We start from the raw sequence: 15,141 nt of genomic DNA, 5'->3' as shown, positions 1-15,141 counted from the left end.
AGGCCTAATGTTGTTGAGACAGATGGTTCAAAGGCAGACAGATGACAATCAAAGATGTTTTTTTAGTAATCATCACAAAAGTTTATTCGTACATTGGCTGAAAGCAGCATCCTCATCTGTGAGTCAGCATTAACAAGATTTCATGGATAATAAAGCAATCATAATGCAGAATCATGAATACAATTACATGTGTTATATTAGCCTATGTTGATTTTAAGACAAAGGCTCGTTCGTGTTAGCGGCGTGGTCCAGTGTGTGTTTGTCCGGGTTGCGTTTTCCTGTCGTCTAGCTTTGGTGGCAGAGGTGGCTGGGGTAATGGTCATGCTCCTTGATGTAGCCCGCCTTGGAGAAGCACAGGGCGGCTTTCCTGTCGCACTCACAGATGAACATCTCACATGCGTTGTTGTCACCTAAACGACGGAGAGAGCAGAGAGCGGAGAGAGGGAGAGGGGAGAGGGGAGAGCAGGAGAGAGACGGGGAGCAGGTGGCACATTATGGCTCAAAACATACAATTTTGGTCCAAGAGTCTCGATCTAACAAACACCATTTGTAGGAGGCTGAAAAGCTTCTGATGTTAAAGATAGTAGGCTTGGGTGCTCTATGGAAAAAAGGTAAAAAAAAAAAAAGGTTTAAAAGCCTTTATTTTATTTGGCTATTCATAATAAAATTTAATTATAAAAAGTAATAAAATAATAATAAAAAAGTTGTCTCTCTCTCCCATTCCTTCCTGTCTCTCTCTCACACTATCTCTGTCAATAAAGCATAAAATGCCTAAAAAAAGTTAAAAATCTGTACATAAATTCTATTAATAATCTATTTAATCTATTTTGGAGTGATTTGTTACTCTTTTTCCTCACCTTTTTTTTTGCTATTGTTAAAAAGGCACAGTCTGCTAGGCTATATTTAGGTGTGTGTAAATGGGGATGCCAAGTATATTCTTGTTTTGGCAATTACTCAAACATGTCTGATGCTCATCCTCATATGCCGCTCACATTTTCAACTGTAACACCTGTAACTAAATGTCACATCATTACACAAATCCCAGTTGTGGAAGTGAATAGGGAGTTGTTGTATTTGGAGGTGATGCTGTTGAACACTCACTCAGACAGGTGGCAGTGTGGGTGGCCTTGTCACAGTGGTAGCTGTAGGAGTATGTGTAGGGATTGTCAATGATTGGCAAGCAGTCTTTATCCTGCATGGCATCAGTGTAGCACTGGTCATGGGTCTGACAGCATCTATAAATGGGACAAAACAGAAGCAATTACAGCGCCTTCCTAATACCCAATGTTTAATAAAATTACCTTCTGGATAAAGCTAAGTTTGTTTGCCTCCCCCAAACACCCTTTATATTAGTGAACTTTGAAACAAACTGGATTTATTTAACACGATGCAGAACAGGCAACATCAACATCAAATCTGAATGTGAGATCTTTCCATTCACCGCCTCAGTCCGTACCTGTCAAGATCATCAACGGGTGTGCCAGAGCCGCCCTTGCCGCAGTAGCAGCCGTAATCGGCATACTGCACCAGCGGCCAGCTGTGAGGCATGTTGCAGATGATCATCCCCCTCAGCTGCCACAGGCCGCGGCTAGTCATCGGCGAGGCCAGCACTGGGAGACACAGGGGGACAAGCAAGAAGGGCTTACATCTTAAAGCCAGTTCACATCTCAAAAGTGCCTGGCATTCCTTCTTATGAAATCAAAATGTCACTGTTCCTGCCAATTTCATCATGTTATCATGGAAATACTGTAGACAGCAAGGCTCAGACGTTCTGGGACCTGGAGCCGGTTGGACTTAACAACCGGGCCCTTGTGTCTTTCATCCTTTAAGATAGAGGCCCTATGTGTTGCATGGTGTGAACAACATTTTGACTAAAGCATCGCTCTGCAATGAAGAGCAATGGCAGAAACTGCAAACACAAAGCACATAGTTATATAAAAGTACAGTAAAAATAAGAGGAAGAATAATGAACTTTAAGTGTTGAGTACTCACAGGCTGGGAGACAGACGGCCAGGACCAGCAGGATTCTAGAAGGATTCATTTTGAAGATCTCAAGATCTGCTCTGCCACGCTCATCGTTAGATCGACTTATAAACCTTTAGAGGCGGTCCATTTTGATCAATTGCCAGGACTTCACCCATTCTCTTAATGTATACATTATGCAACACATACACACACACACACTGTTGAAGTATTTTGTTAATTACTTTTAGCAAATTTCACCATATTCTGTTTACCTTTGTGTTATGTATTAACATTGCAACATTGTAACTTGTAACTTGAGTGAAGAGCAGTGGAAATTTGTGGGAACTCCGGCATGTGTGAGTCATTTACACAGCTGCGTGCTTGAAACTCATTTTAAATTAAACTTGTATTTAAACAAGGGAAATGCAAGCTCTCATCTCTAGGTGTGTGCAGGGTAAATGGAAAAAAACAATAGAATAAAAAGAGTACACTAATACATAGATAAATACCTAGTCAGAAAATTAAAAAAAAACATGCGAGGACATTAAAGAAAAATAGCCACCAAGCCTACATCCGCCTAAACTGTGAGGCTAGAATGAATGCATCTGATAGTTTTAAGAAGTTTATTCCATTAAAGACATTTTCCCTGGATTCATCTTGATATGTGGTGCTTCCAAGACTCGATATCCTTGAAACTGCTTTTTTCTGAATTTACCTGGCAGCTTTAGCTATTGATATGATAAAAGACAGCATTATTACTTTAACCCTTACTATTCATCTAAGACGTTTCAGTATAAAGATAATAGCAATATACGACTCTCAACACAGACCCTAATAGACCATGAGCCATGTGTTAGTGTTGTAAAAATGTTTGAAACTCATTATGAGAGGCTACAGCTTTTCTTACGACAAACCTTAAGCTTTACACTAATGCACTGTAACTGTACATTTATTGAAATATGTTGATGAGAAGCATATTGTCTCAGAAGATTCAGTTGAACATCACTGTTCACGTACACGCATCAATCTGAGGAAAGCTGATCAACCATTAGATGGTCAACCATTGCCACTCAAACCATAAATTAAGATATTTTTGGATCCTATATATTGTACTAGTACTCATTTAATGATTGACTATTGTAAATGATTGTTTTAGCTGATTTTACACTGTAATTTACTTTCTTAAGAACAAGGAAACAAATTATTTACTTAAGCAGAAATGACTGGTAAAATCCCTAGATTCAAAATTCCACTTAACTACTCTTACTGAAATCGTTGCAATCAAATGTACTTAAGCGTCAATGATAGAAGTATATATTTAAAAAGGTGGTTAGAGTGACTGTCCCATAGCTATAGGTCACAGGTTTGATTCCTGTCAGACACTGAATGTCTTCCTTCTTGCTCATTGTTAGTGACTCTGGATAAGAGCATCAGTCAAATGTCTAAAATAAAATGTTTAAGGATTTCCTTGCATTAAACTCTGGACAAAGTTTGAGGTGTCAGTGGCCTCTGATTGCATCATCTCAAAGATATCTGGCTCAAATCTAAAGAAAGAAAAAGAAAGTTGTTAGAAATCAATTACGTTTTGAGAGAGAGTATAGTAACTGCAGGTGGAGTAAAATGGAAACACTAAAATAAAGTACAAGATCCTCAAACCAAACGCCAAAAGCCCCTTGTAAAGGCAGTCAGTCCCTTACCCCCTTGTATAACACCCACCCCCCTGTTCACTTCTTATCTCTACCTTCCCCCAGCCTCTTATCCTGCGGTATAAGAGCAGGCCTGCACAAAATATTTTTTATCCCAACTGCAGCCATGAATCTCACAGCTCCTCTGCTGCTGCTCCTCACCGGTAAGACTGTAAGAAATAGTTCAATATGTATCAATATTGAATAAAGCTGATTATGAAAGTTTGCAGTTTGTGAAACTATCCTCATTCTCATGTCTACTTTTTTTTTGAATGATCAACAACATTACTTGTTGAGAACCGGTGTTATTTCACTGACAGAGTGGAGTCATTCTTGAACTATAAAGTCTAATTGATTGTCTCTGTTTTCTAGCTTGCATGGCCAGTGGTGCACTGCTGCCCAGGGCCTTGTGGCAGTTTGGGAACATGATCCACTGTACCCAGCCTGGGGTCAACCCTCTGGTCTTCAACAACTACGGCTGCTGGTGTGGCATGGGAGGGACGGGAGCCCCGGTGGACGAGGTGGACATGTAGGAAAACTTTATTCATTCATTCATTTTCAAACCTTAAGAAACTTCACTTCTAAGATTTTCTCAAACATCTTGACCATCTCCCCTCTCCGCACTCTTAGGTGTTGTCACGTCCATGATAAATGCTACGAGAGAAGCAGAAAGACTCCTGGATGCACGGCCATTGCTGACCTTCCCTACATCCTGATGTATGACTTCACCTGCACCAATCAACAAGTGTCCTGTTCAGGTAATACTGTCACTGGACACCTGGAAGCACAGTTCACACACTCACATACACATCACATTGAAGAACTTTTCAATGACTCTCAAGGTCTTATTTGGTTCATTCAAGGACTCAAAATTGGCATGTTGTGAGAGTAAGACATGGCATTGGTCAGAATTAGACATGACAGAGGCTTCATTGTTTTTTATTCATGATCTTGTCAAGAAACCCTGGTGAAATGCTTCATTATAAAACTAAAAAAAAACTAAAGACAAATATCTATCCCAGGGTTTTCTTTAAGATGAGAGGTGTAGCTTCTAGGACAGAGAGAGCATATTGATACATTTGGGTGCTACAGTTAAATAAAACAAAGAAACAAAAAAATATTTACAAGGCCATCAAGTCATTTTTAAAAACTTTAAAGGCTTATTTTATTTTTCTCAAATCCACAAACTTTCAAGGATTTTCAAGGAACCCTGTTGACATTATTTAAACAAAATGCAGGCAACAGCAGAGTGCAGGTTTCATGTAAACATATACAATTAACCAGCAGTTCCACTCTGATACTTCACTTCATGTTAGAGTAGCTGTTCATATTAAGCTTCAAGCACAATTAGCTTAAAGCTCTTTTATTATTGAGCAGCTATCCTCTCATAACCTCCCTCATCCCTAACCATGCTCTGTCTCTGCAGCTACCAATGATAAGTGCCAGGCTGCTGTGTGTGAGTGTGATCGTGTGGCGGCCCACTGCTTCGCTCAGGCCTCATACAACGCCGACAACAAGAACCTGGACCCCAAAGTCCACTGTGTCAACTGAGCTACATCACACAGAAAACAAACATCTAGACTTTCAACTGAAACTTATCTCCTTTTAGATTTTAATTTCATCATGATTTTTGACACAATAGTAAAATAAGGCATTGTCTTATTTTATTCAAACACATCAGTTCAAAATAAAATAGGCTTAAGTTGACCTTTCAACCTGTCCGCGTCCTTGTGTCTTTGTTTATTCAGGTATGGCAAGCTTCCACCTGCGCAGCAGAGCTTGCAGCTGTGTTTATCTCACCATTACACTATTTTTCCACTCATGGCTTCGGGCCAAGTTAGGTTCATATGAAAAGACACAACGTTGGGAAACAATGTTTCAACTCTTTGCTGTCAATTTATCATTTGAGTTTGAGATGGCCACTTGCCTGGAATGAATTTGGTTAATTTGAAAAGAGAGCTTTAGTTAAGAATTGTGGTTAAATCATAAATACACAGCATTATACAATATCACTCAAGGTCAGAGGTTTGAAGAGCACTGAAAATAATAATAGTATTTATGTATTTGCCTTTGCATCTTTGTTCAGGCACTTATGCATCAGATGTTTTGTCCCACTATTACATTGTAGAAACATTTCTATTTACAAATCCAGGTCAAGTTAGGTTTAGTATGAAAAGACAACACTGACAAACAACATTAGCTCTTTGTTCCCACTTCTCTCTGAGTTTTTGGTTGACATTGACCGATCACATGGAATGGATTTGGTTTGATACAAACATGTAAAGGAGAAGGAAGCTTTTGGTTTTATATAACTCTGGTTAGATCAGGAATGCACATTATGCAGCATCACACAATGTTACAAGCTGAACAAGCAAGTGTTTGACAGACAGCGACAAGACAATATCATGAAAATCAATACTCAACAATATTCTTTTCTAACAATATTTTGCTGCTGAGATAAGCAAGGAATTTCAAATCATATTCAAAGACTCACATTTCATCTGTTGAGGCAAGATTATTGGCTGAATACTATTTAACAATTCATCAACATCTTATCACACAAAAAAGCAGATACTTATTCAAAAAAAAAAAAAATCACACTTTAGTGTTAAAACTAAATAGACATGATTTGGAAGTAGGAGGCCGGCTCATAAGAATTGGTGGATTATATTGGCTTGTACAGAAGAGTGGTAACATACTTCTTTTTGTATCGATGGGTTGCACTGAGAACCATTACCCCGTCCTGAAACACAGTGAAAGGAACATGTTTAGATATATTGTATGTATATGTATATATATATATATATATATATATATATATATATATATATATATATATATATATATATGCAAAAGTCTTAGGCATATATCAAAGATATCCATAAAGTGAAGATGCTTTCAAAACTAATGAAATGAAAAGTTTCTGAATATCAAAAATTTACAATAAACAGCAGTCTACTGCAGAATGCAGAAAACAAATAATTTATATAATTTATATTAAATTTATATAAAAAAATCTAGGGTGCCTAAGACTTTTGCACAGTACTGTATATATGTGTGTGCATATATATATATATATACAAACATATATATATATATATATATCTCTATTATAATTATTATTTTTTTTTTTAATATGAACTCTGAGAACATACACTGTTCTACATTGATTAGAAATTAGGTAGATGATAATGTAGGCACAATGAGATTCCAGGACCTCATTAATAAAAACACACACATGTACATTGAACGTTATCTGAACACATAGCAGCTTTGTCCAGTGTAAATCTTCACAAAGACAAACTGTTTCGTTCTCTGTTTCATTTCTTATGTTTTCTGTGTTGGTCACAGTGATAGAAAGGACAAGCAGAGATCAGACCCATTCTATGAGGAGGACTGATTACCTTGATGGAGAGGGCGTACAGGTGATTGAGCATCACATGGTTGGGCTCTGGCAGCAGGGTCGGGTCACACTGATGAAGACAGAGGAATATTACTGGATGAACTACAGGTTTCTAGAGCAGTGTACATCATCAGGTAAAAACGTGTGTTCCAGCATCAAGTCTACACTCACAGATATGCCCGTGTCCTTGTTCAGCAGGACCTGCAGCAGGTGAGGTGGTAAGATAGGAGGATGTTTGATCTTGTCCTCTGACTTGGTTATGTATGCGTCCTGCTGGTAAGGGCCTGGAGGAGAACTGGACAAGTCTGGAGAAGGATGATCACATCAACACCATTGTAATACAAGTTCATGTCAAAGGAATAAGGTGGATTTTGCCCATATATCAACAAATCTCTATATGAATACATTATGATCTACTTGAGTAACCAGATATGGGTTACCGTAATTAGTATTTGCAAATAAATCTTAGCACTTGTTTTAACCTACTTGGAGCACAGGAATGGGGTTTACTGTTGCAGGTCAGTTCAGATAGTGTCAGATAGGTTATGAATCACAGAAAAGTTAACGAAACTGACTTTCACTGTTGTCTCCACTTTCTGGAACTCACACTTTTGTGGCAAACCCAACCCATCTGGCACCCCAAGCAGGTTAAAACAGAATTACTCGATACTATTTGACTCAGATCTGAAAGTAATCTCTCATTATCTTTCACATTACTATGATCAACTGTGCAGGCAGCGTCTGTACCTGAGATGTCTGCCGTCTCCTGTGAGTCGATCCTGAGAGCATCGAAGACTTCAAAGTCAGTTCTCTTCACCTGGATGACGTTATTGACCGTTCCGGTTTTTGTCGTGATCACGGCCTGGGAAGGATGGCAAGCAGTGATGTTGTGGCAAATGAAAAGCTGAGTCAGCTGCACTCTGTCTGTCTGTCATCACTACCAGGTGAGCAACCGCCAACATAAACAACAGAACAATTATATTTAACAGCTTATGTGTACGTTTCAGCTTCTTGAAAAGACTGATTTCCACTTCTCACTCTGATATGGCGTCCACATCAGAGTCTGATAGAAACTTCTCACTCACCCCAGTCGGATCCAAGGTCCACTGTCCATCAACACACAGCTTATACTGGTGCTCTCCCTCCGGCAAGTCCACAATAGCCACAAAGTTGTTCTGACTGAGTTTGGGAGACAAATCATGTGTGATATTTACATCAAAAGCCATACTTCAAGCATGTAATATTTTGACAAGAGTATTAAAACATCCTCCATCAGCCAAAGCACCTTCTGTTGAGCGGGATCTTGGTGGCCCAGTTGTTAAAAGAGCCCGACACGAAGACTTCTTTGGCCCCCCCCGCCCATCTGAATACAGTCGGCCTGGCCTGCGTCGGACTCTTATTGTCACTCTCCAGGTCCTGCTGCCAGGCCAGAAATTCCTGGATTTCCTGTGGAGCCTGGGCAGCATGATGTCAATATTTTATTCGCTTGCTCTCCTCAGGTGAGTCGGTACATATCTCTGGACACTTTTCTGATAGTGATACTGAGGGCAGACAATGCATACGCACCTTTGCATATTGTTACTTTTTCTGTACATACTTTACCTCCGTCTGGAGTTTTTGATCGTTTTTGATAAGTTGACAGCTAGTGATGCACATATACAATGTGCACAATCTCTACATGTTATCTGCATTTGTAAATGCAATATATTTGATAGATAAGGTGAAAAGTTTTTTTTCACAGCATACCTTCTGTACACCTGCTAATGTGAATACAATGCACATTTTGTACATATATGTTGTAAATTCAAAAATGTGTTTTCTTCATGTTCTCATTTCTTATTTGATGTATATTACATGAACTATATATTGATCTAATTATTTTTCACATATTTCATACTGCATATATTTCAGATTTTTGGTATATTTTCATATCGTACATATTTTTCATCCTTTTATTCTTTGTCTCAGTGTGTTGTACTACTGCTGTTTTGCACAGCCTGCATATTCTACTGTTATCCATGCCTTTTCATAATTTTCTACTACTTGTTTTACTTCTCAGGTGCATAATGTCTATATAACCCCCTCTTGCTATATTGTTATGAATATTTTATTTTTCTTTTCTGTAACCCATTACTATTTGCTGCTGCAATTGCTCAATTTCCCCACAGGGATCATTTAAGTTTCACCTTATCTTATCTTAGTCACAACAATGTTTGCATACAGCTTTTGTATTTCAAGACATACCACTTCAATACAGTGACTTGCACCAGGCACGGGTCCTGTACAGAAGCAGAATTACCTTTGGGTCATCTCTCTGGAAGAGGTCTGCGTCCTCGGTGCTGTCCATCAGGATGTTGGGCCGCGCCTCTTTGCCCCCTTGCTGTCCATCTCTGTATGACCTTTCACCCTGACCCCCGCCGGCCCTGTCACTGCTGCTGTTCCCCATCTCAGTGGCCTCAACGGGCCACGACCCTGCAGCAACAAGCAACACATCATGTTAAAGCCAACTTCTCCAGACCTCTGTCCCTCTGTCTGCCCTGTTGTGACACTTAGGTTAGCTCAGTGGTTCTCAAACTGGAGTCAGCGACCACCAGGGGTCCTTACAGGGGCTAAGGGTCCCTAGAGAAATCAACAGCTTAATTTCACTATTAGTTCACTCACTTGAGATTAGGAGTGATGAATATGTAAGGAGGACTGTTTGTTCACAGGTTTCACTCTACCAATTGTTGCCTCCCAGCTACAGTATCTAACTAACGACAAAAATATTGAGGTTCCTTCGGATGCAGTCTTATCAAATGGGGTCCCTGCTCTAATGTGCATCTACTGGTGGTTTGTTGATATAGAAAAGTATCGGAGCCGCTGCAGTCCCGCGTTGTTTCCGTCTTTCTCCTGGAGAAGCTTTGCTCACGGATTTGAAATAACGACATTTCATCAGGCGGAACTAGCGGTTTCATCGTCTGAGCGGTCAGTGGTTTTTTTTTTCGCTTTTCTCTTACCTCTGTTAGTCTAATCTCCTTTCAGAAGTTGTATGGCGTGCTTCTTCGCCATTTAGTGGAAACTTGAGTGTCTCCTCCTGCAGACGGAGCAGGAAACACACCTCTTCCGCCTCCTGTCCGCTAGCAGTTGATGTTTAACCCAAGTGTCGCCGACAGGCTGCATGGGGCATAACTTAGGTAACACAGGATTTCAATGTACCGGGTGTCTCAGAAGTAGCTATAGCCTATATTTCTACAACTACTAATAATAATGAAAACCAAAGCGGTATAATTTTAGTCATTTAGTAGACTAGGCGAATTTTCCTCTGCTATATCGTCAAATTTCAAGCCATAAGGGTACCTGGAAAGAGGAAAAATATTTAACAGTGAGTATTAATAGGCTGGTTTTGCTTGTATAAAATTGTATACTTGCCTCTGAAACCAGGTGTAGCCTATATGCTTGGCTATATGCACAACATAGGAAATGTACTACCAAGGTCGATCACAAATAAGTTGACTTTGGTCATATTTTTCTCTTTTAAATGGAGAAGATTAAAAAAAAACCCAAAACATGCACAAACGGTTATTTAATCCATAGGCTACTGCAGAAAATACATTTCAAATATGCTTCAGAATGTGATTAGAGATCAAAATATAGGCTACATGTCACCTATATAAACAACATTTTTTTTTGCCAAATTGAAATATTTTGAACTATATCTTTCAATATATTCTGAGGTATACGTGAAATTATTTTTGTCAATATGAGTCAATTAGTGAGCAGTTATGTTAATTTATCTCTTCAATTTCTAATAGGCCTACTAATTCTAATACTAATGCTAATACTATACTATTTGGACATACAGTAACTTCCCTTTAAGAGATTTGCACAGCTCAGCTAAACAGTGTCCTGGTACCATGATATATCTGATTTCTCTTCTCTTTCTCACGGCTATCCACTTTCATGCTCTTTACAGTTAATCTCAGAGATGGGTGTCAACAATGCCAAGGTCGCCCCTTTACTGCTCTCAGGGTTGGAGAGTAGGATTACATTTAATGGAAGTAATCTGATTACAGAATTTGACACTGCAATTTGTCTGTGACTGAAAACTGTATGGCACACCTTTATAAACAGGTGATTTCTTGTTGAATTCTTATTGAACCTTTGAAGAGGAAAGGATAAAAACACAACTCTTAATTGTGATTGCAATGGTAAATAAAAAGGTGGATAAACTATGATCTCCAGTCAGTGATCATCATAAGGTATATAACCACCAATATAAACAAAAATCAGTTATATTAATTCATGCTTTTCTTTTTACTTAAAAACCCTATCCTCATATAACTTAAATCAGTTTGATACTACTTACTATATCACAGCAAACTGTTAATTTAACTCTGAAAGTGTTGAAATCAACACTATCAGTGTGTCTAATCAACACTTATTAACACTTGAATACTAATAATACTAATAATCATGATACTACTTACTATGATCTAAGATGGGAATTGACCTCATAAAAAAGTATGTCAGGCCTAAAAAGATTGGTAAATTCAGTTTAGGCTGATTGTCCCTCCACTACATGTAATGCTATTATTTTACTGATTTTGACCAGCATGTCCAGGGGATTGCCTTTATAAAAAAAGAAATTATAACATATTACAGTCAGATCTGTCTGTGACTCACTGGTTTCATCTTGTTGCTGGCAGGCAGAGGACTGAAGGAGTGGTGAGAGAAGAACTGTATGTCTTGGTAACATGAGCCACACCTGTAACATCAGCAGGGCAGTTAACCACAAACCTCCTGTGATAATACCCTGCATTTCATGGCTTTCCCATGCATTCATTTCCAATGCTTAAAGTGAAGCCAAAGGGCAAAAAGAGTAAATCAATAACTACAAAATGTGAAAGATAGCTTGCAGTTGCTCCACCTTATCATTCTATTATTTTTATCATCACTGTAATTAGTGTGCTGGTGCATCACTGTGTGGCCTGAGGATTATACGCTCTATTTCTAGCCTTGTAATGGTGTTAATATTACATATCAGAATACAAGATCCCTCAGACTCAAATTGCAGCAGGTGTGAAGGATGAAGCACAGTGGGTGTTATGAGAACCAAAATATTGTGCAATATTTCACAATATTGTTACTGTATCTGTTTATTTGATCTAAACAGGGTATTATTAAATTGATTTTCCTGAATATTTCTGTATAACATTACAAGGTATAAGAAGGGGGAACTCTTCAATACCTTGCCAGAGAGAAAGAAATCAAATGAAGTCAAAATGCTTAATATCCAGTTTTGGAGAAAGCTGTTCCAGTATACTTAAATTGTATCATTCACTTGTTCCACACCCTTTTTGAAATTAAACCCATCAGATTACATGGATGGCTTTGTCAGACCACATTTTGTAAAGGTAAAAATGTTTATTTTACAGTTCAATGCATGCCACATTCATTCATTCATTCATTAAGACTCCCTCTGCCTGATACTGCAATGTCAAATATACATAAAAGAACAGAAGAAAATAATTAAAAAATTACAAAAAGCCTGTACCTCTCAGGGTTTTCATTAGGCATGCAAGGCTACATTTCATTTTCAGTAAGAAAACAATGTGGTTGAATGGATAGAACATAGAACAGCTCATCACAGGCTTTTGGTTACAAAAATATAACACAAAATGAGCCTCACTTCTCATCAATGGAAACATTTATGGGGTCCTCTTTCATAGAGACTCTGTGTTCCATCAACTCAGCATGTTAAGACAGCCAAGTTCATAAACAAACGTACTTTCTATCTCCCTGTCATTGCACAGATTCAAAAGTGACTTAAAGTGGGACTCTGCCAGCTCTTGAACAACGTCTGATGCTCTGGATGAAAGGAGAGACGCTCTTCATCCCATGGAGGTGACCGCTCCACGTTAGTGTCATCTCCTCTCCTCTTCCTCCTCTTCCTCCTCCTCCTCCTCTACAAGGGGTCAAACTACATCCTGTGGGGTTGAGAGGAGAAAAGACAGTTGAAATCTTAAGCTTCCTTTTATCTTTTGCCTCACTGCGTCCGGTGCATTCATACCGTAGTAAAGTGCACGATGCTGTATACGGTGATGACGAGGAGGCCGATGATGAAAGAGGCGATCCCCATGTGGAGGGCTTTCCTGCCCAGCCGCTGAGAGCCTTCGTAGTCCTCCTCATCGTAGCTGTTTTGGGCCTACCGGTGTCAGGGAGGGGTTTGGAAAATAGAGAAGAAGGATACAAATTAGTATTAAGACATTTGAATTGTGGAGCAGGGCACTAACACCAGGAGACAACCAGCTGAACTTTATTTAAAATTTTATTTAATTTATTTTAAATTCTAGTCAAGGTTTCCAAAGATACCAAACATGTCATGCTGAATTACAGGGAAATGTGTATGAAATGACGCACAAGACATCTAGATTTTTTCCGTCTGATGTAATGGTGCAGCCATAAAAAGTGGTGTCTTGGGTTTGAATATTTCACTCAATATAAGTGTGATATAGCTTCAGTGAAGCAGGAACACGAACGAGGAGATACTGAATATGTGTGCAGCATTGTTGTAAAGTATGGAAAAAAATGTTTTGTCTAACTTTGAAGCGACTTAAGGGGAAATTTAAGGAGGAAATCAGGGTGCGAGGGGCTAAGACCAGTGACTCAGCTGTTGATAAGAATATCAGTTCAAGTCAACAGGCAGGAATGAGTCTTACTTCCCTGATATCATAGTCATACATCATACCAGTAAGGCAAATGGAGACACACTGGCAAAGTGACACACATGATAACTATTTGAGAGGAAATTTAATATCTGATTGGTGGCTCCAATAAGAGACTTGAGCAGAAATCTTGCTACAAAATCATTTTTATGGGGATCTGTTAAAGAGAAACAGTTTGCTGCTTTGCATCTGCGTTTCTCACCTTGCCCCTGCTTTGCTTTTTCTCTAGAATTCAGATTTATGTGAAGGCAGATGGTCAGAGAGCGGTGGATTACTGTGCCTCGCACTCCTCATCTTGTTTCTCACAGCTACAAAGATGCAACAGCTGCTGCTGGCACATCGAGTTGTGTTAAGGGGGACAGTCAACACCGCTCTGTCTCTCATGACAGCTCCCAGACTTCTGACATACAGAGACAAACCGACAAGCGTCGTCCACACTTCTGTGCCAACTGTGTGGCATACCGGTGAATGAGGAATATTCATCAGGAAGCTGAGTCAGCAACCAGTAAGCAAGCTGGTTTCCCCCTTACTGAAACACAGCTGGGATAAAGTCACTGGACAGTATAGCTGTGCCATTTGTCTGAGCCTGGAAAGGGTCTGGGTTGTAAAGCAGTCACCACCATGATTTGGTTCTTGGATAGTCCGTCACACTGGAAGTACATTTGATCTGAGCTCGCATCAGCAGAAGCATTTGTTAATGACACCAACTTACTGCTAAAGAAGTGGAGGGGCTATTTCTGTAACTCATGAGATTATGGTTCAGACTTACTCATTTGTAATTATAGGACTTTGCTGTTTCACTCTATGTTGAATAGATGAAAAAATACACCAATTCCACACTAAATAGCTATTACTGCACTGTTCTTGCTGCACTGGGATATCCCAGACATCTCTGACACATAATCAATACTAACCAGCATCCCACACTGTCCTCGCTTTTATCCACCACTGTTACTGATATCATTCCCTCCTCTAATGTATCAATCCATATGTGCCACATATATGATTTCTATGCAGTGCCTGAAGGGACATGCGCTGTTGGTTTAAAACATCATAACAACATCACTTATCATTTAACCATTCATAGAGGGACCAGGTGAACCACATTTCACAAGACTCACCAGTACAGAGAACACCAGAGCCACGATGTTGAAGGGCCATGCCGGGCAGAAGCAGGTGAACATGGTCAGGCAGAGGTAGTTCCTCAGAGGGGGGACCTCCAGAGCCTCCCCGTCCTTCAGGAGGGCAGCGCTCCCGGCCAGTGAGGGCTTGGTGTTGACGTCCGGCTGCAGCCTCCCCGGAGACATCGGAGCAGATGGGCCCGGCTCAGCGCTGGGACACAGGGAGAGCGGAGACCGGGAGGGGGGCGGAAATGTTAATGAAA

The 15,141-nt window shown here is 39.6% G+C and overlaps 4 protein-coding genes across 4 annotated transcripts; 1 reads left to right on the top strand and 3 right to left on the bottom strand.

Moving 5' to 3' along the window:
• Positions 1 to 3: 3 nt before the first annotated feature.
• Positions 4 to 2,059, bottom strand: LOC139643620 (phospholipase A2-like). The gene is made up of 4 exons (XM_071518820.1): positions 1,993 to 2,059; positions 1,457 to 1,610; positions 1,102 to 1,235; positions 4 to 410 (listed from the first exon to the last, which is right to left on the bottom strand). Exons 1-4 carry the CDS (start codon positions 2,039 to 2,041, stop codon positions 286 to 288), a joined length of 462 nt encoding a protein of 153 aa, XP_071374921.1. The 5' UTR covers positions 2,042 to 2,059; the 3' UTR covers positions 4 to 285.
• A 1,718-nt stretch (positions 2,060 to 3,777) lies between these two features.
• On the top strand, positions 3,778 to 5,201 carry LOC139643607 (phospholipase A2, minor isoenzyme-like). The gene is made up of 4 exons (XM_071518797.1): positions 3,778 to 3,814; positions 4,023 to 4,179; positions 4,281 to 4,408; positions 5,077 to 5,201. Exons 1-4 carry the CDS (start codon positions 3,778 to 3,780, stop codon positions 5,199 to 5,201), a joined length of 447 nt encoding a protein of 148 aa, XP_071374898.1.
• Positions 4,585 to 10,153, bottom strand: prkab1b (protein kinase, AMP-activated, beta 1 non-catalytic subunit, b). The gene is made up of 8 exons (XM_071518796.1): positions 10,050 to 10,153; positions 9,353 to 9,525; positions 8,339 to 8,508; positions 8,139 to 8,232; positions 7,801 to 7,915; positions 7,225 to 7,358; positions 7,055 to 7,123; positions 4,585 to 6,393 (listed from the first exon to the last, which is right to left on the bottom strand). The coding sequence occupies exons 2-8, from the start codon at positions 9,497 to 9,499 to the stop codon at positions 6,316 to 6,318; spliced, it is 807 nt and encodes a 268-aa protein (XP_071374897.1). The 5' UTR covers positions 9,500 to 9,525; positions 10,050 to 10,153; the 3' UTR covers positions 4,585 to 6,315.
• Positions 10,154 to 12,503: 2,350 nt separating this feature from the next.
• LOC139643608 (transmembrane protein 233) lies at positions 12,504 to 15,064 on the bottom strand. Its single transcript, XM_071518798.1, has 3 exons — positions 14,879 to 15,064; positions 13,103 to 13,237; positions 12,504 to 13,019 (listed from the first exon to the last, which is right to left on the bottom strand). Exons 1-3 carry the CDS (start codon positions 15,062 to 15,064, stop codon positions 13,008 to 13,010), a joined length of 333 nt encoding a protein of 110 aa, XP_071374899.1. The 3' UTR covers positions 12,504 to 13,007.
• Positions 15,065 to 15,141: the final 77 nt, after the last annotated feature.

This window comes from Centroberyx affinis, unplaced genomic scaffold, assembly GCF_046629955.1.
Source record: "Centroberyx affinis isolate AG114_WGS23_722 - 3 ecotype Tasmania unplaced genomic scaffold, CSIRO-AGI_Caff_v1 ptg000635l_1, whole genome shotgun sequence".
In the NCBI taxonomy this organism is placed as follows: Eukaryota; Metazoa; Chordata; class Actinopteri; order Beryciformes; family Berycidae; genus Centroberyx; species Centroberyx affinis.
Note: the sequence above shows the minus strand (reverse complement) of the source record. Positions and strands in the feature narration are given on the sequence as shown.

Coding starts and splice junctions, on each gene's coding strand:
- LOC139643620 (XM_071518820.1), bottom strand. CDS start 2,041: ATGAATCCTTCTAGAATCCTGCTGGTCCTGGCCGTCTGTCTCCCAGCC. Junction 1,611..1,992: donor GGCCGTCTGTCTCCCAGCCT/GTGAGTACTCAA, acceptor TGTGTCTCCCAG/TGCTGGCCTCGCCGATGACT. Junction 411..1,101: donor CCACACTGCCACCTGTCTGA/GTGAGTGTTCAA, acceptor TCCGTCGTTTAG/GTGACAACAACGCATGTGAG.
- LOC139643607 (XM_071518797.1), top strand. CDS start 3,778: ATGAATCTCACAGCTCCTCTGCTGCTGCTCCTCACCG. Junction 3,815..4,022: donor TCTGCTGCTGCTCCTCACCG/GTAAGACTGTAA, acceptor TCTGTTTTCTAG/CTTGCATGGCCAGTGGTGCA. Junction 4,409..5,076: donor TCAACAAGTGTCCTGTTCAG/GTAATACTGTCA, acceptor CTGTCTCTGCAG/CTACCAATGATAAGTGCCAG.
- prkab1b (XM_071518796.1), bottom strand. CDS start 9,499: ATGGGGAACAGCAGCAGTGACAGGGCCGGCGGGGGTCAGGGTGAAAGG. Junction 8,509..9,352: donor TCCAGAGAGATGACCCAAAG/GTAATTCTGCTT, acceptor CATGCTGCCCAG/GCTCCACAGGAAATCCAGGA. Junction 7,916..8,138: donor GGACCTTGGATCCGACTGGG/GTGAGTGAGAAG, acceptor CATCCTTCCCAG/GCCGTGATCACGACAAAAAC.
- LOC139643608 (XM_071518798.1), bottom strand. CDS start 15,064: ATGTCTCCGGGGAGGCTGCAGCCGGACGTCAACACCAAGCCCTCACTG. Junction 13,238..14,878: donor CTCTGGTGTTCTCTGTACTG/GTGAGTCTTGTG, acceptor TGACACCGGTAG/GCCCAAAACAGCTACGATGA.